Here is a 24,465-nt window from a genome sequence, read left to right as displayed (position 1 = left end):
CCGGTTCGGAGCGCTCTTTAAAGTTGGACGATATAAAGGACCCGGACCTAAAGTATGGAAAATGTGCTTTCAGTTAAATGTCCTGAGATTTTGTTATATTTCAAAGTTCTGAACAAAAGTCTCTAAAAAACTAAACTAAATTCTGAAAAGGACCCGAAAACAGAGGTAGCACCGTTAGGGACCTTAGAATCTGTAACATATCAAAAACTTTAGATCCGGGGTCCATCCGTTCCCAACTATTATGAAATAAACTCACTTCTTGTTACAAAACTCATATAAAAAAGTAACTCATTTTTTGAGATACGAGATTAACTTTTGGGTTTTAGGGTACCGTACAGTCAGCATCAGAAGTGGATGAGCGGCTACTGTGCTCAAAATAATATACACACGACTCAACTGCCAAAGTAATACGATCTGAGTGATTAGATCATTATGAGCACTACAACTGCTCATTTACTTCTGCTGCTAACTGTACATCCAAGTAACAAAACGAAATACTTTAGGACTCGATGTTGTTTTTTTAAATATGGCTCTGTCCATCGGAGGACAATTTTGCCAGTGTCTAGTAGGTTTTGCGGTTGTACGGTGAAAAAACTCTAGAAAACGAAATATGAGAGGTAATGGTGGATGAACGATGACAGCCTACTTTAGGACTCATTTGAGTCTTCTATCTGTCTAATCCACCTATCACAGCAAAAGTCGTCAAACTGAAGGCTGCGGCTACAAGCGGAGCGGAGAGAAGACGTGTAGGATCGATCAATGAAATCCAGTTGAAATCCACATCTTGGAGACGAGATGTAATATGAATGGTCGATCTGTACACGTCTCCCCTCTGCTCCGCTCGTCTCCGCCTCCGTGGAGCCACAGCCTATAACACCCCTTTTTTGCACCGGGAGGCGTCGGGGGTTAAAAGCAGACTTCTTCTTCTTGTGTTGCTTCTCCAATTACTGAAGGTTGGCCATCAACAACATTAAAAACAAGTTAAAAACAGACTAAAGTTTCTTAGAAACAATTACATTAATAATAACTTTTTAGAGCAACGTAATCTTGCTTGATAACCTTAACAACTGTCACGCTGTCATTCTGTCATAATTGTACCCAAAGCTAAAAGAGTATTAGTACATATCTTGATGTACCTTTCTTTTGAAAGGCACGTCAATTTTATACTATGTATTTTATTTATTAAGTTTATTTTACTATGTTTATATTTTTGTTACTAACTCATTTTACAATATCACTCGTTGGCTGCGAAAGGAACCCTAGACTAATGAAGAGTCAACAAGTGTATATACCAATGGTAGATTCCTCAGTTGTCCATCATCAAGACAATGATGAACCAGCGCCGGAAGAAGAAACGAATACACTAGGCGTCAAAGATTATATAAATGATGATTTAGATGATGACCCGCGTCGGAACAAATCTAAGGGTCAAAAAAACGATGATCCAGACTATATTATGGACAGTTATGTAAGTACACAATATGGACTTGTTTACCAACATACAAGATAGTTAATTTTTCACGTTCACCATTCCTTATCACAGTAGCGTTTTGTAGGCGGGTTAAAAGCGAAGCGAGCGCGCAACGATTTTCGCTGCGAGCAGGGGGGTGTCACTAGGCCATTCCGCCGCCGAGCTACAAGTACATACCGGGCCTCCCCAACGTTGAGGCGATTCAGTGCGACTCAACGCGTGCGAGTGAACACGAGTTATGCGATAGACAGAGAAGCGTACAGTAGGCACGATTCTTATGCCTAAACGTCATTTTTGTACGGCAGTGAAACTTCTGTACTTGTACTATTACTTATTCTGTGCTGCGAGTTAGCTGTATAGAGCGCCCAGCAGGGCTACTGCGAAACTCGAAACTCGAAGTTCGTGCCGTGCGGTCCCTCTGGCACTTATACTATTTAATACGAGAGCGAGAGGGACGGCGAACGAGCCTCAGCGAAATCGTTGAGCGCTTGCAGCGAAAACGTTGCACACTCTTTTTGTGTCGGTGTAAAGCGCTTTCTTGATCTATTGTACAGATTGGATCGGTTCCAGGTGAACTTGCCAGTCAGGCCGACGAAGCTGATGCCTGTGATCAACAGTTCTGGAAACTTTTTCGTTGGCACCAACCTTCAACCTTTACAGGCAAGCTGGACACATGAATCTTTATACATACATACATATACAATCACGTCTCTTTCCCAATGAAGGGCTCGGCAGAGACTTTTTTTTCAGCCCGCTAAGAGCCTGACCGAATAATGGAAATTGTTCAAAAAATAACCCTAAAATTCGTTAAATAGAACCGCAGCGCAGTGAGCAGTGTCACTTGTTACTAACTCCTTATAATATTTTTATTTACAGATTACTATCTGTTGCCCGCGACTCCGTTCGCGTAGTATTTGTTTATCGCTTTTTCGCGGGAGCATAACTGGATAAAAACTATTTTACGTCCTTCAAACTATCTGTATACCGAATTTCATCTAAATCGGTCCAGCGGATTAGAGGTGATTGAGTGACAAACATCCAAACATCTTCACAAAGTTTCACATTTGTAATACTTTATTAGTAAGTAGTTTTTTCCACCTTAACTTGTTCAAAAAAGGGTATAAAAAACTTCTGGCAACATCTAGCTTCTAGCTGACGTCTTTACTATTACTGTTGAACTTGGTCAGTACTCAGTAGGTAAGTCCCCAATATAAACTGCGTTACATTTACACACGAAGCCGCCCGGGCGCTGAGCTTGACAACAATTAGTTGCTTGGCACGACAAAACTCAGTGTGCTCGATGATAAGTGACGCTCGTTACTTTGTGATACATAAACGACAGTAGTCGTTCTTCCTTTCAACATATCGATATCTCTGCCATCATACTCTTAGTTTCAACTCTCTGCAAACCTCTAGACCTCTAGACCTCGTGGAAGTGGCTCAAGTTATTTTCCGTTTTTCTGATTTACCGTAAACTGCTTCAACTTTGCCCTCTGACCCCAACATTGCCTGATTCTATTTAGAGTCGATAACTCAGCACCCTTTAGGTTTTTAAACTTTTATCCCCCCGTAATAATAATTCCCGTGTAGATAAAAGTTTAAAACCTATAAGAGTGCTAAGTTATCGACTCTAAATCAAATCAGGCAATGTTGGGGCCAGAGGGCAAAGTTGAAGTAGTTTACGGTAACTGTTTATTACGTTATTATTCTGTAGATACTTAATTCTTTTCTATCCTTCCAGACTGAGGTTCCGTACAACGAAGAGCCCTGGCCAACGATTACTTTAAGCACTTTCGCCGTGATAGTGCCAATGGTCCCAACGTTTCCTCCGAAGACCAAACCCCCTTCCTGGAGGAGCCACTTCCCCGCTATACAGTCTACACTAAGCCAAGACATACAGAAAAGAAACATGTCACGCGAGACGCTGAATTTCACTACAGAAAGAGCGTCGAAATTTGACGTCGGTATTCTAGACCGGTTTATCTACCCTGAAGATTATATTCTACCCACACTGCCAATAGATGACGAAGTAGAACAATACACTGGTATCCCCACATTTGTGCCGCGGACAACTGTTACCATGGCTCCTAGACCGACTTTGACCTGGTTCACCCGGCCAAAGGAAAAAAACAAATTACGCGTTGTGATAAAGTTCACAAATTCAACCCATAACATAACAGCCACTAGGACAACCGCAGCGAAGAAACGGTTCTCAGCGAAACATAGAAAACAGAAAGCTTTTAAATTACCGCGTGCGGCACTACGTCAGCAGAATAAGGTTCCTAAATGGCTGTGCTACGAATGCGGTTTGAATAATAAAACTCTGGGTGATAAATGGTGCCACGATGCATTCGATAGTCCCGATGGAAGGAACTATGGTATGAGACGCAACTTCATGAAACAGTGCCAGGGAGGTGTGAACGAGCGTTTATATGGTAGCTGTTTCAAGAGATATATAGACGTGGGTTCGATGTATGACGAGCGGGGATGCCGACAGAAAGACCCCATCAAAGGGCAGTCTTATGCGTCTAAAAGGTACATACGGATGGAGAAAATGTTGAAAAATGAAATGAATAAGTGCGTTGTTAGCCCGTACGCCATACTGACACCGTTCAGCCGGGCGGTGTACCTCTTCGCCAGATTTCACGTTTGCGTATGCAAAGGAAAATTATGCAATGCCACTTCAAGCGTCACAATAGAATGGTCTTTGATAGTTCTTGTGAGTTTAGTCTGCTATATAACCGCTATTAAAGAAATATAAGTGCTCTACTTATGAATTATTTCCCTGAATATTATGTTCCGTTGACTTCAGAATTTGTACGAAAGTGAAAGAGGATTTTTTTACTCTGTATTATGAGATGTACCCATTGGACAGTCATGCCATAATAGTAGTTTCTGTGGCTGTTGTAAAAAGTGACATGTAAAACAGTCATTTGCGGTCTACTTGCAAAATAATCGTTTTCATTTTGATTATGTTTTACTTACATGTTTTTACGGGTCAGTATAATTTCGTCCTTCGTCCAAAAAACCAGCTGGTCTAGTAGCTATGGTCTAAAATTCTTTGACTCAAATTTGATGGAGCTCCTATTGCCTAGCTGAGGTGCTTCGCGCCTTGACCCAAACTCTAACCTAACCTAGGTTTTTCTCAAGTTTTCGACAAAAAACAGGTTAGGACCAGTTGCTTTTTAGACCAGTTGCTTCTTAGACCAGCTGCTTTTTTAGACGTATGATACTATACCTTTTTTACGACTTCGCTTTTGAAACTTTATTCACAGAGTTTTAACAAATAAAAAACATGCTTCTTAATATTTTTAATCATTATAAAAACGACTAGAACTTATAAATAAAACTATAAAATTATACTTATGCAAATTTATGAAAAAAACTAGTTAGTTATTTTAGTATTTCTACACAATTTTATTACTTGAACAAGACAGGTAGGTACAGATCAGTACAGATGCAGTGAACAAAGTCACATTATATAATATAAGCTAAAGCAGTATGGACGCGAGAAATATTTTTGAGATAAATACCTACGCTTCAATGGACCGTTAGGGTTGGCGACTTATTTTTTGTAAAACTGAAAAAGAAATGTTTAGTTCGCGCTGTATCTCAGCTTATTAGGCCTTCTATTACAAGCTTTTATTTAACTTGTAATTGTATGTATTGTATATTCGGTTCAAATCTTGCAAGTTAAATTTGACTCACTTCCCTTTGTATCACCTATCACCAAAACAACCAAACTTTTTATTTAAAAGAAAAATGATTTTATTTAGGTACTAATAGTAAATAATAATAATAAAAATCTTTATTCAATAAGATAAAATTGCACAAAAGAGGAATGAACAATTACAAAGAAAAAGGCCCGTATCTTGCAAGTCAGTGTTCGTCACGTATATGTGTGTGTGTGTGTGTGTGTGTGTGTGTGTGTGTGTGTGTGAATGTGTGTGCGTGTGAGTGTGTGTATGTATCTATGGGTGTCGACGTTTCTGAGTTCAATTCAAGCAGCTATACACTGTACAATATTTCCTAGGCATAGTTGTTAATATCGCGGATTGTCTAGGGCGCACGCAATGGAAACAACGCAACGCGGCGACTACTCGTTTCGACGCGTCACTCGCGACTGCAGTACCGCGAGAGCCCCTTAGAGGCCGTGTAGAGCGCGCGTCTGTGTGTGTTCGTTTCGATCGATTTGTTCGTAGCTTCCCTACTGCTTTAGCATATTATATACGGTGACAAGGTTTTACCATCGTATTATGTTGGAAAATTAAGTATATCTTTCTTTCTCAATTATCATCAGTAAACTTCATCAAGCTAGTAGAGAAAGCGGGATAAATATGAACGTTTCCGACAAAATATGATGGGAAACATTATTCAATATATGTCATACAGATCTATTGAATACTGAATAATCTGATGTAGAAGGATATTTAATACTAGCGTTTACCCGCGGCTTTGCACGCGTAAATTATTAGATACAGCAGTTAAATTGAAATTCCGGGATTTTATTAAATTCTCGTGGGAATTCCCTAAAACTACATAAACCCAGCGGTTGTTATTTGGAGATTTTATCCCTATCCCGTGGGAATATCGGGATAAAAAGCAGCCTATGTATTATTCCAGATATCCTGCATACCAAATTTCATGACTCTAAGCCCAGCGGTTATTAGTTCGACATTTTATCCCTATCCCGTGAATATCGGGATAAAAAGTATTCTATTTTTTAATCCAGGTTATAAACTAACTTTTTACCAAATTTCATCCAAATCCGTCCAGTCGTTTCAGCGTGAAGAAGTAACAAACAGACTCACTCACTCACTCACAAACTTTCACAATATAATATTAGCAGGATGTATTAAGTATGTATGTATGCATCTATTTAAGTATGGTCATCCATTGCCTAGTAGACATAACATAACACAAGCTTTGCTTACTTCGAGACTAGATTAATTAGGTGTCAAGTTACCCGTGTTATTTAGTTATTTATTAGTTATTCTATTTACTAAATTATTTCAGACACTTGCTACTCTAGCGCCAATCTGAAAGGACCAACAAAGTCTCATTATAAACTAGTATCATAATTAAATAATAAAAAAATGTATGAAATTTGCTGTGATGGATGGACAGACGGACAGACACACGAGTGATTCTATAAGGGTCCCGTTTTGCTACTAGGATGTACGGAACCCTACATATCAGAAACATAATTCAAGGAGTGGTGAAACAGGCTTTAAATGTAAATCTAAAATTCTACAATATAACTTGATTCTTGTTTTCTAATTTCTTGCTCATGTCGCGAAATTTCTTCTATAATCTTTTATTAGAGAGAATATTGAAATTTATGTCCTTCTTCTGATTTCTTTCTCTCAACTTTCTGCTCTTTACTACTATCCACGCTGCTTTGTCTTCTCAATGATTTCAGGTCAATCTGCTTTTTCGTACTGGGTTCCTCTTTCTTTTCCTTGACATGTATGAAATCGTCATCGCTTTCAGTAGTGCTTATAGTAATCACTGGAATGATTGACCCAACATCAGATTGCTTTGAATGTGTACTAGTTTCTGACGTCTGTTTTTTGTTAACCTTTTTTGCAATTGCTTTATCGACTTGACTTGACTTCGGTACTTCGCTATTACGTTTCTCTACAGCTGCTTTATCTGTGCGATCATCTTTGTCAGCTTTCAGTTTCATATTTCTAGTTTCTTTGTTTATTTCTTCGTTGACTTTGGTTTTGAATTCAACGTTCTTTTTATCAGGTTTTACTATTGTTATGTCTTTAATTTTTAGGACTTCTCTTGGCAAAGTTTCGTGGAAGTCTGTATCGGTTTCATCGCCGTTGTTCGGTGAAATAGATGGATCGTTGTCTAGTTCTGATATTTCTGATTTTTTATCCACAACTTGTCCCACTAAATTTGCTAAAAAGTTACCTGTATAAAAATTTAACCGTTTAAATACAACGTTAAATAAAACATCAACAAATAGGTACTTAAATAGACGGATAATTTTTAATTTTGTAAGACTGGGTGGACTCTGAAGTTTCTCGACGTAGGTACAGTCTGCTGCAGGGAAAAAGTACCCCCTGTTGTAGTTGCCACCGTTAACGTGGTACGTTTTCTCTACAGCTAACTTTACAAGTTGTATTAATTATCTTTGGACCTTAGTCCTATACCTTTTTTCTTTAACGGTTTCGGCCGGACTTTGTCGTCATCTGTTGCAGTCTTGCGATCATCGGAGTCTATAGATTTGCCCATCGGCAAACCAGGTAGAGCTTTCTTCCACCTGGCGAAAGGAGTATTGTCCATGGCGGATTGCCCTTTTCTCCTGGTATCGACCATTTGGAACATCTTGCGTCTCTCTTCTGTACGTTCACGGCGTAGCTGTATCTAAAATAGACGGATTATTATGGTCAATTTAAAAATCATATGATTTACTTCAAACTTGTTTTTTTAAAATTATCAGTACTTGCATTTAAAGTGAAATTGAAGAAACCTTACCTTCAAATCATTGTTGGCTTCTCTCAAAGAATTCGTCAAAGATATCAAATAGTAAATAATCAATATGAGTAACACCAATAAAGGAATTACTATGGCAGGTGACGCTATGTACTTCACTGCAAATTTGAGCCATTTAGGCAGCAAACTGATTAAGTTATTAGTTAGTATTTCATATATCCTTTCAAGCTCTGAGAAAGGACCGCAATGCCATGAAGGTTTTACCCATACTATGGAGTAGCCAACTGGCAGAACGCACAAAAAGAGCATGGTAAGAAGAAGCCCTAAGTAGAAGTTATTGCTTTTTGAGACCCTGAATACCACTTCGTGCGGTACATTGCACGTCATGACAGCCCAGGAGCGTAGGTACATCATGATGACGAGCTTGAACACGTTGATAATGACCAATCCTGGTGAAAAGAACATGCCCATCCACACCATCCCTTGGTTGTTGATGAGGTGTAGAATGTTTTCGGCAATTTTGAAGTCTCCGTATTCAGGGAACTTTTTCTCCAAGTCCCAGCACCAGCAGCGGTTCATGTAACGAACGAACAAGGCTCGGAAGAAATCCATAAAAAGTGTGCCAAACAACAAGAATACCTGTAAATAAGATGGACATGTGTGAAATATGAATAAGTAAAGAAATTAAATTACAGTTATAAGAAATATAGATGATATAATACGAATATTTGTTCTCGGGTCTTGGATGTTTAATATGTATTTAAGTATGTATTTATTTATCTTTATAGAGTATGTTTATCCGTTGCCTGGTATCCATAGTGTATGTGCAAGCTTTGCTTAGTTTGGGACTAGGTCAATCAATGTCAGTGTCCCATGATATTTATTTATTATTTATTATATTAGTTAAATGAAAACTTTAAGTATCAAAATTTCAAACTGTAATTATTAAGTAGCTACAATGAGAATTATTACGCGTGTAAGTATATGCTCCACGACTATTTGTATGTATGCCTAACGGCGTGATAGTGATACTTACAATAACTTATTATTAATTACTATATTACTTTAAATTTCTACTACCGATGAACCTAATGTATTCAAGGGTTGGTATCAAAACGACTGAATCTACAAAATGACCTGTTCTGCATAAGGATCGTTTTGATACCGACCCGGAACTGCATTATTGTTTTAATATTTACCAAGTCCATCATAGTCAACTTCACCAATTCTTGTCCGAACATAGTTTCCCAACAAAGTGACATCAACTTTGATCGCGTTGCTGAGCTCAAATTATAAATTTTTCTCCTTTCTTCTGTAAGATAAACAATATCTCTTTCTGATGCGTTTATTGCATTTGCTGTGGTAGATGCATTCAGCTGACTTTTAGGTATAATTTTAGTTTCAAAACACAATGTTTCAATAACTTTACAATTAGACATTTTTATCTGATGTGTGACATTCTTTTCTCCGCAGTTCGTTGTACAATTGAATAAGTAATCAGGGCAATACTTTGCAACTTCTGTTGTTTGAGTTCTAGACAAATCAAATGTGACATCATCACTTGATGCTGAATACATTTCTTCTGTTCCAGTTTGGCTAGAATAATAAGTGTTAGTTGGCGTTGGTGTAACATCTTCAACAGTAGTATCTATAAGGCTAGCTAAGTCATTAGTACTCGAGAAAAATTCTGAGACGGTTGATTCTTCCACTGTGCTAGTTTCATCTGTTGAAAATTGTGTAATATCATCAAATACACTTAAGGTGGTTTCAAACATAATTGTATTGTCTTCCGTAGTACCACTTGTATCAGTCCAATCTGTAGCATCTGTGATAGTAATTGATGTATCATTCCAGATACTTGTAGTATATTCAGATGTTTGATTTACATCCATCACATTAGTTGAAAACGTGTTGCTGATTTTACTGCGTATATCGGAATCTGTAGGGTCACTAAGTTCCGATTTAGTGGTATCAGTTTCATCGTAATAATTTACTCCGGTATCTTCTTGACTGCCATCGCTTTCTGTTGAACTACCAGTTATATTGTATCGCTTTTCTAACTCCTCAATAGTTAGAGAATCAAGATTAAAATTTTGGATTAGATTTTCGGCTGTCATTATTTCTGAACGGCTGCGCATAGTTGCGCCATAGGCGGCAACGTTATTGTTTTCATCTTTCCCGATTGAATTGCGTTTGTAATGTGATGTTGGTTCTAGTGAGCTTGCATGGAAAGCTTTGTCTGCTGTTTCTTTCGTAGAAAGTTTAGTGGCAGCTGCTATAGTTGGTATAGCAAAGAACATGTCACAAGGTAAGCAAGCTTTTGGTATCGTTGTGCAAAGTACACTTACAGTTACTGCTACAGTGTCGTTGATGACTGATGTGTTATTAGGAGTAGTAGACTCGTTAAGAGATGGTTTTAGTTTCTCTAATTCTTCGCTCATCCCCTGAATTTTGCTGAACAAAGCGAATATTAACGAGAACAGGTTTAAGAGATTGAGCACCATGATTCTGAAAACACACAAACAGAAAAAATAAACATGTTAAATTATGGTACCTACATTGTGTCTTAAGGGCGGCAAGTAAGGAATTACGAACGAGAGTCTATTAGAAACCCGAAGTCGGTGACTGAGGGCTTTAATATAAAATAATAATAATAGGCTCTCCGCTGCTCTCGCTCTCTGCAGCATGTGCCTGATGTGCGTGTACGAGGTCCTTCTGCAGGTCGTGCAGCGCACTTTGGGTTTCATGACAAGACAAAAAGATCGAGGGTTTTATATGGGGCATTACGGCCAAGTTCACCTTTATGTTGTGATACTGTTTACGTGCAAGTGTGATGAAAATTATATTGTATCCTTAAATTAATAAAAAATATATACCTATACAGAACAATATTTACAGGGGTATATTTTTTTAAGGGATTACCATTTGGGGAGTTCTATTTATCTTAATTATCAATATTTTGTATCTATTCTTACCTTGCCAACTGCCATCGCAACTGCCTCCGCGGATGGTAATGCTCCAGCAACCCGAGATACTCAAAAGCGACGGGGAAGATGATCGAAATGGTTGTGACCACGATAGTGGTCAAATTCTCGTGCAGCCAACTGCCGGGCTTCTTCCGGTCCTCGGACACGACATTGATGACGACGAACACAGAGGTGGCCAGCAGAAGGAGAACTATAACGTTCACGATGGCCCGTTTAGAGATGATTCGCCAGCTGAAATCAAATTAAAAGGTGTTAAGGTAGCCACAGATGTAGCGATTTAAAAGCGCATGGTAAGAATTGAAATGCAAGTAGAACTCACTCTCCCTCTCTCTTCTATGTCAACATACTCTAAGCATGAGGAGGATCGGAAGGGGATCAGTATCCCTTCATGACAACTTTCTTTGGGAAATAGTGTGGTAATTTCTCATAGCGTTCCACACCCCAGAGCTGGAGTCTGGAGTTTCGTAATTGGCAGAAGAGAGCGCTGCTGCATCATTAGGTCACTTAGTCGCTAATCAAATCAGAATACAAAGTCAGGCCCACTACGCTACCTTGTCCTCGTTAGCCTCTTTACTGCCCCGGTCATCTAGTCGTGACAACTAATAGAATGCTTCACATGCCACGGTCATCTATGCATGATCATACAACTCGAAATTAATCCTTTTGCAGCGGAATTTAAAATCAAGTTGATTTGTCGCTGGTTTTTCTGTGGCGTACAGAGCACGTCACTTCATTTGTTTTGTGGCTGGCTTTGCTTTGCAAATACTTATCTTATCATTAGGGGTCCTTGCGGATACACTTCGAGCCGTAGGGATCTTTTGTGTAACTTGCAAATACTTACTTTCTAGGGTCTTTTTTCTTCTCGGCTTCCTCAAGCAAGGCTTCCTTGAACCCGAGGATGACCGAGGCCGCCCGATTGTGCGCTGTTTCAGCATTCCCGATCATGAAGTCCCAGCCAGTGAACAGTTTCCACGAGAAGATGCATTCGTCTTCCTTCTCTGACAGCTTGGACATGCGAGAGTTTTCCGCCATTCTAGGAATCATCAATATATTGTTAGTTTGTAGACCTATGTTGACGACTTGAGAGCCTGGTTGGAAGATTTACTTAATTACAAAGCTTGAGTGAGACACTGGGTTTGATCTTAAGGCGGTGCAGATATCAAAAATAACGCTTTACAAGAACCGTCCCGGTAGTAAAAAAAGTTAACATACGGAACTCACTTTTTTAATATGGCGACAAAACTGTAGATATACACGACGAGGCCAGTAAGGAAATACGCCAGAGGCATCCTGTACTGAGACCGTTCTATGCTGCTGTAGTATCTGTGGATTCAATATTTTAAAGGGTTTTCTTATTTTTCGCAAAAAATCGTTTCGCCGATTATTAGTTCCCAACCAACTTTTCGCAGAATTTCATTTCGCCAAATGATCACTTGCCAACTTATCAAATGATTTAGTTTAATAAAACTAAACTAAATAAAATATCCCAACCTCACAGTTACCAACTGAACGTTTGGTATGTTTGTTATAAAATCACTTTTCAAAAGCCAACTTTCGGTTAGTAGAATGTTTTGGTTGGCATGGCATAAAAGTCATTTCGTTTTACAACGTGAAAATGGAACCGAATGAAAATCGAAGTTCGTGTCGTTCCGTCCCTTTGAGGCTTATACTATTAAATACGTGAGTGAGAGGGACGGTACGATACGAACTTCGATTTCCTGATTCCAGAGCAGGCCCTCTGTTTTTTAATAGGTGTTTTCTCTTTAACCCTTAATAAGGCAGATCCGATTTAGCGACCACTTGCTTTTAGTTGGAAACTGAACCTTATTGTTTTCATAATACGTCACAATTTCCATTGTAACTATTGAAACTACGACTAGCTTTTAAAATATTATTTGTCAGGTATGTATTCGATAGCTGCTTTTGATTCTATGGTATTACGCTCCAGTAAATGGGGTCTAATAAAGGGTTAAATTACAGAGCCAGGGCCATAGTAATAAGACTAGCACATGGCTCTGAGCAATAAATTTAGAAATGGTGGTCTTACCCGTAAAATATAGGGGACACTTTTAAGAACCCCTCGAACTCCCAGAGTGTGAGGAGGTTGCTGGCGTTCTGCTGGTCTTCTGGTCTTATTGTTTTACGCTCCCTGTCCAACTCAGCGTTGCCGGTCAGACACTAGGAACGATATACTTTATCATAACACTTTTACTTACAAGCTTTCATTTAACATCTTGTTCTTCGTAACTATTAATAAAATAACCAGCACTGGAAGAGACCAATAGTTCCTACTCCAAAGAGAAATCCATCGGTATGATGGTAACGTAAGTCATCCCGAAATGCCTGACAAGAAACCTTTCCTGTTATCTTTCCTAGACATTTTCTTGGACGCCATAAAGGGTGCCCCTTATTTCGCATAACATTAATTGTCCTAATATGAATTCGCATAACAGATTTGGCATAACAGTGAACTTGCATAATTATAAAGAAGCATAACACTTATATAGCATAATAATGAATCCGCATAGTTGAAATTTGAATAACATTATTAATTATAACTTTAACTGTTATAAAATGAATTTGCATAATTTTATTAAGCGAGTAAATTAGCTTGGTCAGGATAAAACCGACTCGGTTAGGTTAGGTTCAGAAGGCTAAGGCGCGAGCGAAGCGCAGCGTAGCTCCCACCTTAGCCTTCGATGTTAGTTATTTTTTTATAAAAGCCCATAATAATTATTTTCACGTAGTAGTTCAGTTCTCAGTAAATAAAACAATATATTTTACTTTTAGTAATAATATTTCACTTTCATTAAAATAATCATTTTATATTTATACTGTTTATTACTTATGCAAATTAATGTTATGCTACTTAAATTTATGGCAACTTACCGTTATGTTAATCCACATTATGCGTATTCGTTATGCGTATTCAGCTATACGAATTAATAACTATGTGAAATAACGTTACGCCAATTTCAATTAGGACAGTTAATTTTATGCGAATTAATACAGACCCCGCTAAGACTTAAATATTTCTAGAAAACTTACCTCTGGGATTATCACAAAGATGAGCAATATAAACCCAATGACCAGGTTCACCCAAAACAGCCACCGCAGGAACGTAAAGTAGGAAGCCACGACCGAGCCGAAGTGCGACTCTATCTCCTTGATGCGAAGCTCCCAAGGTATCAGGAGGTTAGATGTGTTAGCGGCTTCTCGCTTCAGCTGGTGCAGTTTCTGAGAGAAGGAAAAAGATGGAAGACAATTATGTCTGATATAAATCTGACAAATAGAAAACTACAAACAGCTTTATATAGAAAAAAATGCTTTACCATGTGTATGAAATTTTTTAACAAACTACCGAAAAGCATACGGGAGCTACCCCTGAATGTATTTAAAAAAAAGTTAATGCTGATACTGTTGGAAAAGATATACTACAATGTAGGTGATTTTCTGTCGCAAGCTAGGTTCTAGTACAGTTGATTTTAGTGTTAGAAATAGTAGATTGATAACCAAGGGTGGAAAGTGACCCATTTCACCTGAGATATTTCTGGTGCTCGAACGAAGTGAGAGCGCCAATAGTTCGAGGGGAAATGGGTAATTTCACCCGAGTTAGACACTCTACTTTTCATTTCGACTGTGAGGAAAGTAAAATAGTACAAAAAAATAAGAATAACATTCAATTAAATTTCAGTATTCAGTAAATTGAATTTACTTATATCCAACCTCTAAGTACCTTTCGACCTGGCCACTTGTCACGGCCGAGTATAAAAAAATCGAGTTGGTCACGACCAAGGAGTTTATATACCTACCTACAAAACTGGAGGTAGAACGCCGAACGAAGAAGTTTGACATTTATTACTTATATTCCATCTCTTTCTTTCACATTTCACGAATGATATCCACTCTTTCTTAACCTAACTAAAGAAAGAGATGGAATATGTTCGTGACGTAAAAAGATCAAATTTCTTAGTTTTAAATGGATGTTCGGCGTTCAACCTCCAGTGTTGTATATAAACTCCTTGGTCACGACGTGCATCTAGATGGCCATGCCGAAACGTGAAAAAAAAGTGACATTGACGTAACTCAATTCTCTTCGACTCCGTGGCTAATCGAAAAATTTAAAAAAATACTTTTTACCCTAGAGATGAAAACGCAATTTTCCACCCGGCTATCTACCCATGAAAATTAAACTTTCCGAACAGGAGAGATGAAAATGTAATTTGCATGCTAGTATAAGAAAATTGTACTAATAGCAGGATAAGAAACCTTCTGTCCCATTACCATCTAATGACAGTTGATGGAACTATTTATTCTATGCAAATAAATTTTCTATTCTATTCTATTAAGGGTCTTTGCTAAGTCCCGAGGGTGCACGGCGGGTTTAGTAGGTTTCAGTAGAGCAGAACCCCGCCTCACGCAGCGCTGTTCTATTACTTAGTGAAACCAGCACGCCTGCCTGACTTTCATTGCTTGCTTGATTGCAGATTGCAGGCATTTGCAGCTTCTCGCTTCAGCTAGTGAAGATTAGAGAAGAGAAGAAGTGGAGGAAGAAAAGGAAAGAAGCAGTTACGTTTAAGCAGTTACGTTTATTGGCATAAATCTAACACATACTCAAATTCTAAAAGTTCAGCAGGAGGTGTTCGCGGATTCTCACTCCAGCTGATACAAATTTTGAGAGCAAGAAAAGGAAAAAACAAATTACGTTTTGTTGGCACAAATTTGACAAACGAAAATAAAAAATAAATATTCATGGAATTCTGTATTGGGGCATAATGTTAAACATTCATATGTGGTAGAGCCATACTGTAACCACTTGCTGGCTGCAGTACGAATGGGCCGGCTCGACCAGGTTAGTACCACACTCCCACAGAATACCGGCGTGAAATAGTAGTTTTACTACTGTGTTTCGTACGGTGAGTGGGAGATCTGGAGGCCCAACTCCACTCCCCCTTCTCTCCGCCATTCCTCATTTTAGCCCCCTCCTCCGTCCTCCCTTTAGCCTCCCCACTTTTAGGCCGGCACTTGTAGGTGTCCATGGGCGGTAATCACTTACCATCAGGTGACCCTTCTGCTCGTTTGCCAGCTGTTCGATAAAAAAGAACATAGTAGGATTTACCAATCACGAATCAGCAAGCGCAGTGTAGAAAGTTCACCAACAAGATGAACTGGTGACCTTTAAAGCCGTGGATTGTTGGATGCAGGGTCACTGCAGCCTGAAGCTTGCAGCGCTGGAGGTTTATGCTAGCCTATGGCCAACAGTGGACATCCCAAGACTGATATGAACTTACCGAAGTTAGCAGTATGTTGAACCGCGCATAAATATCCCGGGTGCTTTTGGACTGCGCTAGTCGCTCTTGTAACTGCCCTTCGTGGCACTTGATGTAGCCTTTCGCCTGAAATACAAGGATGTCTTAGAGGACTCAATCTGTTCAACGGTTTATTTTAAATTTCCGTTAGTTGTAAGGTACTATTCAACAGGTCAAATGAAAAACGAGCCCATGTTTAGTGAACTAAAAAAAGGCGCTGTTTTTAGTTCTATCATAATTTTAATGTTCTTAGTGTTTTTTTCGGGCACGAGAACGTCTGCCGGGTCCGCTAGTTTCATCTAATAGATAAATAAATATTATGGGACACTTGACACCAATTGACCTAGTACCAAACTAAGCAAAGCTTGTACTATGGATACTAAGCAACGGATAAACATACTTATATAGATAAATACATACCTACTTAAATACATATTAAACATCCAAGACTCGAGAACAAACATACGTATTATTCATACAAATAGCTGCCCCGGCCGGGAATCGAACCCGGGACCTCAAGCTTCGTAGTCAGGTTTCCAACCACTTGGCCATCCGGTCGTCGATCTAAATCCGTCTGTTTAATGTGTGGTGTGCCATCATAGGACCTCGCAAAATTTGTCTTGCCCACGCATTGACATAATGTACAATCACCAGCAGCAATATCAAAGCGTGCATAAATATCTGATACGACTTTATTTCTAGGGCCGGTACGACGTGTCAGATATTTTTGCACGCTCCGTTGTGGCAGATAATAATGAAGGTGGTACAGTCACCTTATGGCAATAGACCGGCTGTTTGGCACAAAACGCGCGGCGCATCAATCATCAATATTATTTTGACACAACCGCTGACAAACTATAGTGAAAGGTTCACAAATCCGCGCTGTGAACAAATTTTGTGCGCCGTTTTGATGTAAGAAACATGTAGTCTATACATACGAAATTTCGGTCCTGTGCCGCCACTGTGCTCTTTCACCCTATTTCTAAATTAGTCGTTACCAGGTGTACGAGCTTCAACTTCCTCCGCAGCCCCAGCGGCTGCTGCTTGACGGAGCTTAAGACTTCTTTGTGCATCCTGATATTCTTGAAGATCTCCTCTTGAGTCACTACCCCTTGGTCCTCCATCGATATTGCTGTCCTGAAAACAAGTTTAAACAAGTTACGTCGGTCGTCCGATGCTAACAGCCTGCGGCACATGAGTGTACAGTGGGTCTTTATCGGATGGCATACAATTATTAGTCCTATCGTTGTGTCGCATAACGTATTTTGTCCTAATAACGTATGGCATACACTTTGTTCCGCACACTTTTGATCGTCCAAAATTGTTGCTCTATATATCGTTTGCCCTATCGTTTGATGTGGCTAAGATTCAACTGTCGAATGATTGATGTGTACAATTGTAATTGTTATATTATAGTGCGGATCGTTTAGGGATGACAAAAAAATAACCGCAAGTCTTGTAGCCCTACCTAACCTATCCGAAACGGGCGTGCCCCGGAAGGTCTCGCTCGCTTCCTTTAACATATAGGTGTTAAGGTTTTATGTTAGGAAATAATGCTTTAAGTAATTAGATTTCAGTTATCAATATTAGGACAACTTGCTTTAGAATGAGTATGCGAGTACAAACGAGTAGTATGCCACAACAGTATGCCAAACATTCTACATTTTTAGGACAAAAACGCCCCGTGTACAGTATCAGATATTTCGGCGCGACCAAGGTGTCGCGCATGCACTGTTTAGGCAGACAGAGTCCATATAAGCAGTAATTAATCACTTAGAAGCTATGTTAGTCTATCGGGCGTGTCGGACATGCAAAATAGTTCCGTAGCCATTACGATAAATTAAGCTCCGTATTTTATCGGCCAAGTTAGGACCTAGGCTGCTATTTACTCATTTACTCTAATATTCTCAAGAAACGGGGTGTCCACTCACCGGAGGACGGATTTTCATGAAAATTTTCACTTTAAGTTGCTTCGCAAACTATCACTGAATCGAAAAGTCATCTTAGCAAACGCCTAATGGTTTTAAGACCTATCCACAATACACACTAGGGTTGGATGGAAAAATAATCACCCACTTTACGTATGGGAGGTACCCTAAAAAAAATTTCAACAAATTTTTAATGTACCATTTTGTCTGCATAGTTTACATATATATATCTGTGCAAAATTACAGCTTGCTAGCATTGATAGCCCCTGAGCAAAGCCGCGGACGGACAGACAGAGACAGACAGATAGACAGACAGACAGACATGGTGAAACTATAAGGGTTCCGTTTTTGCCATTTTGGCTCCGGAGCCCTAAAAATCTGCCACCCTCAGGGACACCTGGCACAAGCACATGTGCTCGTACCCAGTGCCGTAAGATGGGTCAGTCAGGCTGCTCGCTATGTATGACCCTCAGGATGGTGTTGGTGCTCCCGCGCACCCAGCATCGCGCACAGCGAACATCGCTGATGCGCTGCAATATAGCGGGAGCCCCAACAACAACCTTTGCAGGATCCGCAACGGATTGCTACACATCTTGCTCGCTAATCCTGCCGTGAAATAGCAGTGCTTGCATTGTTGTGTTTCGGCGTGGAGAGCAAGACAGCCGGTGAAATTACTGGCACTTGAGGTATCCCATCTTAGGCCTCTAGGTTGGCAACGCATCTGCAATCCCCCTGGTGTTGCAGGTGTCTATGGGTGGTGGTATCCTCTTACCATCAGGTAACCCACTTGCTCGTTTGCCATCCAGGCGAATAAAAAAGGAAAAAAAAACCTGATGGCTGAAGGTGAATTTCCACCGGCGAGACGATACGATACGAGGCGAGACGAGAATTGAAATTTGTATGGCGGCGCGCGCGAGGAATGCAAATAATGAATACAAATTTCAATTCTCGTCTCGCCTCGTCTCTTCTCGCCTCGCCGGTGTAAAATCACCATTATGCTTGCCACGCCAGCGATGTCGCTATGGCGTCCCGGTGAGGTCACTTAAGGTGCTGGCAGCGTCCCTGTTTACGTTGAAGTTAGAAGCTTACTCTCCCGAGCTGGTGGTAAAGACGGAGGAGCGGCGGCGCGCGCGCAGGTCGTCAGGAAGGAACGGCGAGGACGTGCGCCGGCGGCCCTTGCGCGAGCGTCGCACGCTGCAGCGCCGCTGACGCAGCACGGCGCTGATGCTGGCCGAGTAGTCCTCATCTTCTGAACCGTCTGCTAATAAAATAGGGGGGGGGGTGACGGTCTTTCCGAAATACCGACCCTGTTTTTTGTGTAGAATGTTTGGCATAGAAACTGATATGACACGAAAAACAGGGTCGGTATTATCCGGGCCGGGAAAGAGTGTCACCCAAATAAACCAGTGAGGGCTATCGCGTATGAATTCGCCACTAGAGGCGCTAATGTAGCGTGAGGTCTCCGAAATGTCAAATCTCATAGTTTTTGGGTGAGCTAAGCGGGTTTATTTATAATTAGAATAATTTTGTGAATATTTTGCAATATCTGAAATTAATTATGGCAAATATGCGTTTCGGGGCAATGAATGTCTGTGTTTTGAGACAGTTTTGTCTTTCGGAAACCTTTGTCCTCCCTTTTTTCCGAACAAAACGGGGCCTATGCAACACTGTGGCATGCTCGATATTTTTATGGTACGGTTTTAGGTTGTATTAATATGATTTTAATCTAAACTTTGTTTTCACGCCCGTAATAACAGACTTTGAAAGCCATACTTAAAAACCTCACGCAACAGTGCGCCATCTAGTGAGACAAAAAACGATAGCCCTCATTATCCCGTGATACGAGTATTCACCCCCGGTTTCACTTCACCATCCTTGGTTAATAGTAGATTATTGTCGTGGCCTGGAAGTAGGCAATTGCTGGCTGAGTATGAGTATTAACGGACGAGCTTGCGAGTCCGTTTAACTAATACGAAGCCAGCAATTGTATTCCAGCCGAGACTAATAAAGCTTTTTTCAAAAAATGGTGAATAGTTCTAAAATAGAATAAACTTTTTCTCAAAATATATTATAAAATTTAATTTTATTCCAATATTTTTCTATGCTTCCCGCCTTTTTCATTAAAAATAAACTGCAGGTGTAGTTTTCCACTGAAAACTCCACAAGCTATTTGAGACCCAATAGAAAAAGTCCGGAGTTTCAACAAAATATCTGATACTGGCCATTAGACTTGGCTGTATACGACTTGTGCACATTCCATGGCCTTTTTAACTTTAAATAAAAAATGTGGCTGATTGCAGACGCGCTAATTCATTATTGTCGAGCTAGCGCGCCTGCAATCTTTTTAACTTTTTAATTTTTCGCTGACCATAAACTATGCACTTCACCTAGAATAATGTCAAATTTTACGGACATTTTGAGAAATTTATTTAAGGCTCTGTTTGTTTTATTCGATTAGACAAAGACGGCATCACATTTATCCATTTCATTCATTTATTGTGAAACGCTCTCAATTATTTATTCTTATTTATGACATATATCTCATACTGGGCGATTATTCTAGCGTCTCAACCGTCTCTTTTTTCTGGTCACATTTTTTACGAATTAGTTTTCGATTATTTGCTAGAGTTCCTGTATTTTACCGATAACGTAAAAAACACAGAACATAACTACGAGTATATTATTTTATTCATGCGAATTTTATACTTTCGTTTTACCCCAGAAAAAATTACAATGCCTTAAAATACCTTATTTATTATTATATTTACTTGGAAAAAATACAGATGGTCCGTTATAGCTAAAATAACGTAAGTAAACAATAAAAAAAAAATTGAATGCCATTACACGTTTGTTCGCGGGGGCCGTCGAATCTTCGCATTGCAAATAAAATGTCAAAAGATTCCGCTTATCGCAATGATGACAGCTATAGGTAGAGTCATTCACGATGACGCGTACCCTGGTTCTTAGGCACTTGTCCCACCGCCGACGATGAGCGAGAAGCGAGTAGAGCGAGTAACTAGAAACGAGTGGGCGAGCAGCGAGAAGCGAGTGTAGTTTTGTCGCTCGGCTGTAAGCGAGTGTTCGCGTGCGACGGGCGATTACTCGCTCCACTCGACTCGCTCGTGCGGGGCGGCCGCCAAGCTGACATCGCTGAGCGAGTATCTATAGCTCAGCGAGTTTTATAGCTCTTGTCGCTGCGACAAAAGATGTAAGAGCGAGTTCTCGCCGACAGTGTGAACAGCCAGCGATCAACTATTAATATATGTGTCTCTTTTGCTCACACAGGATCTTATATCTTTTGTTCGTTTCTTGAGCGAGAAAATAGTCGATAGCCAATCGTCTCCTCGCTGGCGGTGAGACAAGTGCCTTATTACAGTGTCATTAATGGCTAATTTTGTCAAAATCACGCGTCTTCGTGGATAGCACTAGGTATACATGGGGTATACCCATCGACATCTATATAAGGCGTAGGTACATAGATCCAAGATTCAAGAAAAATTGTGCAGGCATTATATTATTATTGCATTACATTGTTATTTTGAAGGTGGTAGGACCTTGTGCAAGGTCCGCCCGGATTGCTACCACCATCTTGCTCGCTAATCCTGCCGTGAAGCAGCGAAGCGAGCGTGCCGCGGCAGCAGCCGGCGAAGTGCCAGAGCCGATATGGCGGCGTTTCATGCCTAGGAATTTCATGATCTGCCTAAACGCCAATAGGCAAATCTTTAAACGGTGAGTATTTAACGATATGGCGGATATCCCTTAGCCAATTCATGAAATGGCGCCATGATGATGTGCCCAAGAATTTCGTGATCTGGCGGATTTTACGATCGGCCGCCGACATATTGAACGCTTGAATTTACCCTCGTATCAAAATGCTTACCTGCAGCAGGTGAGAATTTGACCTCATTGCTAACTGGTATCTCGGTTGGCAGGTGGAACAGGTTGACAGCCGTCGACGCCATGCTAGGATCTGCCCAGGTCACTGACAGCCGGTCCACTGATGGCTGCGGGGAGGACGGTACGCGCTCGTATGACCCCTAAAGGTAACCAAAACATACAATTTAGGTTGTACAATCGAAGGAATAAATATCGAAAATACAAACTGAAACGCAGATGCATAGAAACACCAGAAAAATAAGACCAGTGCTGGGAATCGAACCCAGGTCCTCGGCATTCCGTGCCACGTGCTGTACCACTACACCACCACTGGACAGTGATACAGACACGAATTTCTCCTATGCACCACATATCTCAGCCTGTTTGTTTTCTTATTTAGTCACTTAAGCAGCAACACTAGCGACATCTATGCTGTAGCCCTCGTCGAGAAACTTTCAGCACCCCATTGGAACTAACCGCTCACCCGGACAAGAGATGTCGTTATTAAGCAATCAAATTAAGATTGGTTTTTTGGAATCTTTTTGTGTTTTTTATTTCAATTCCAATTTTTTTATAAATATCTTCTTTTTTTTATTCGACTGGATGGAAAACGAGTAAGTGGATCTCCTGATGGTAAGAGATCACCACCGCCCATAAACATCTGCAACACCAGGAGTATTTCAGATGCGTTGCCAGTAATTTCACCGGCTGTCTTACTCTCCACGCCGAAACACAACAGTGCAAGCACTGCTGCTTCACGGCAGGATTAGCGAGCAAAATGGTGGTAGCAATCCGGGCGGACCTTGCACAAGGTCCTACCACCTGCAAAAATCTAAACGCCGTTGCGTCAAATACAATAACAAAACGAATGAAATCAACCTTATAGTTAGTGGCATAAAGGTGTATAGATATTTTTGAAATTTTATTAACGTACATATATTTATGCCCTTAACAAAGTGTCGTGCATTGGGTTAGTTCAAGGCTTTGGTGCAAGGGTAGGCACTAGTGATGTTAACGAATGTCATTATATTATATTAAATGCGAATGCGAATGCGAATATCTGCTACCGACATTCCCGAATGCGCATGCGAATGCGAATATTCAGTTTTTCGTTTTGGCGCCAAATTGTCTATGGCAGTCTCGTCCGAACGAAGTGCGTTCCGTTTGTACTTTGTTCCGAGAATTACCCAGTTTATACGAACGCATCGCAAAGTAAATAAATAAATAATACCAAATGATTAATTGAAGACTGATAATGTGATTACGAGATTAAGTTATTTTTTTGTATAAAAAACATAAGAAATGAATGTATTTTGATTTTATTAACCTATCTATTATCGAATTAATTGTATGTATTTATTCTGATATTCATAAAATAATTTAATTTTAGTGTCATTGTTATATTATAAATTTGTCACTGAAAATATCTTGCGACGATTTCGTTATTGGCGAAATTCACGAATTCACGATTATTTAATTTAAACAACCGTCCACTGAACAGTTATAATAAATTTTTTTGTTGCTCCTTTATTGCACAAAAAAGTTCACAGACGCGTGTCTCAAGCGGATGGCACTTGCGCTCGCACTGGTCCCAACCGGTCCGAGATGTCGTGTCCGTGAGCAGTGTCTATGTGTGCGTTGCTCGAGCGCACGTGTATGGAGATTGATTTCTGAACTATCTGTGTTTTGTGCTCTAAGATTATTAAACTTCTTCGTTTCGTAACCAACCGCCGTCGCGTGTCATGTGTGCGTTCGACATTCCGTTTGAAACTCCGTCGGACACGTTCCTATTACGGCCATGGCATGATACGATGTAATGTGTGCCCTTAATACAACTTCCGACGGTCTTCTTTCTAATTTCGGTACCTACCCAGGCATAATGTGCCTGGAGACAGATCTCTATATTGTAAGCCTCTACCCTAAACGATATCACATTTATCTGTCACACCATCATCATCATCATATCAGCCATAGGACGTCCACTGTTGGACATAGACCTCCAGTCGCTTTGGTTGGAAGCGGCATGCACCCACCGTGAACCCGCGACTTTAACCAGGTCATCCGTCCATCTCGTTGGTGGACGACCTACGCTGCGATTGCCGGTCCGCGGTCTCCACTAGAAAACCTTTCGGCCCCAGCGACTATCCGTTCTCCATGCCTTTATATATGGCCTGCCCATTGCCACTTCAACGAGCAAATTCGCTTGGCTATATCGGTAACCCTTGTTCTTCCGCGTATCTCCTCATTTCTGATTCGATCCCGTAGATAAACCCCAAGCATATCTGACACATCAAATGTATCAATGAGTGTTCAAACACACCTGTACTTTCAAGTACTATTATTTACTTTACCGCGACCCTAAGTACCTGGACACGTGCGTGCTAAACCAACATATTCACACCCCATAATCTTCATTTTAATCACAAGCCCATTTGCCAATTGCT

At 40.2% G+C, this 24,465-nt stretch overlaps 2 protein-coding genes across 4 annotated transcripts in view; one reads left to right on the top strand and one right to left on the bottom strand.

Annotated features, from left to right (window-relative positions):
• Positions 1 to 1,103: 1,103 nt before the first annotated feature.
• Positions 1,104 to 4,760, top strand: LOC141440086 (uncharacterized). Of its 2 annotated transcripts, none has more exons than XM_074104562.1 (3): positions 1,104 to 1,468; positions 2,042 to 2,131; positions 3,213 to 4,760. In XM_074104562.1, the coding sequence occupies exons 1-3, from the start codon at positions 1,199 to 1,201 to the stop codon at positions 4,230 to 4,232; spliced, it is 1,380 nt and encodes a 459-aa protein (XP_073960663.1). In that variant the 5' UTR covers positions 1,104 to 1,198; the 3' UTR covers positions 4,233 to 4,760. The 2 variants fall into 2 exon arrangements, with proteins under 2 accessions (XP_073960663.1, XP_073960665.1); XM_074104564.1 differs by having other exon boundaries at positions 1,404 to 1,468; positions 2,026 to 2,131.
• A 588-nt stretch (positions 4,761 to 5,348) lies between these two features.
• The window catches only part of LOC141437636 (transmembrane channel-like protein), a 31,101-nt gene continuing 11,984 nt past the window's right edge, over positions 5,349 to 24,465 (bottom strand). Inside the window, exons 3-15 of one of the 2 annotated variants that reach the window (XM_074101088.1) lie at positions 22,026 to 22,182; positions 19,235 to 19,406; positions 17,216 to 17,354; positions 16,200 to 16,304; positions 13,957 to 14,145; positions 12,956 to 13,086; positions 12,130 to 12,231; positions 11,750 to 11,941; positions 10,897 to 11,139; positions 9,121 to 10,429; positions 7,964 to 8,560; positions 7,639 to 7,852; positions 5,349 to 7,396 (exon numbers count right to left, since the gene is read on the bottom strand). In XM_074101088.1, the coding sequence (XP_073957189.1) occupies positions 6,792 to 7,396; positions 7,639 to 7,852; positions 7,964 to 8,560; positions 9,121 to 10,429; positions 10,897 to 11,139; positions 11,750 to 11,941; positions 12,130 to 12,231; positions 12,956 to 13,086; positions 13,957 to 14,145; positions 16,200 to 16,304; positions 17,216 to 17,354; positions 19,235 to 19,406; positions 22,026 to 22,182 (4,155 nt within the window). In that variant the 3' untranslated portion in view covers positions 5,349 to 6,791. The remainder of the gene's footprint in view (positions 7,397 to 7,638; positions 7,853 to 7,963; positions 8,561 to 9,120; positions 10,430 to 10,896; positions 11,140 to 11,749; positions 11,942 to 12,129; positions 12,232 to 12,955; positions 13,087 to 13,956; positions 14,146 to 16,199; positions 16,305 to 17,215; positions 17,355 to 19,234; positions 19,407 to 22,025; positions 22,183 to 24,465) is intronic. The other variant, XM_074101094.1, reaches the window with a different exon arrangement.

Source organism: Choristoneura fumiferana, chromosome Z (genome assembly GCF_025370935.1).
Source record: "Choristoneura fumiferana chromosome Z, NRCan_CFum_1, whole genome shotgun sequence".
Classification (NCBI taxonomy): domain Eukaryota; kingdom Metazoa; phylum Arthropoda; class Insecta; order Lepidoptera; family Tortricidae; genus Choristoneura; species Choristoneura fumiferana.
This window is presented reverse-complemented; position numbering and strand designations above follow the sequence as displayed.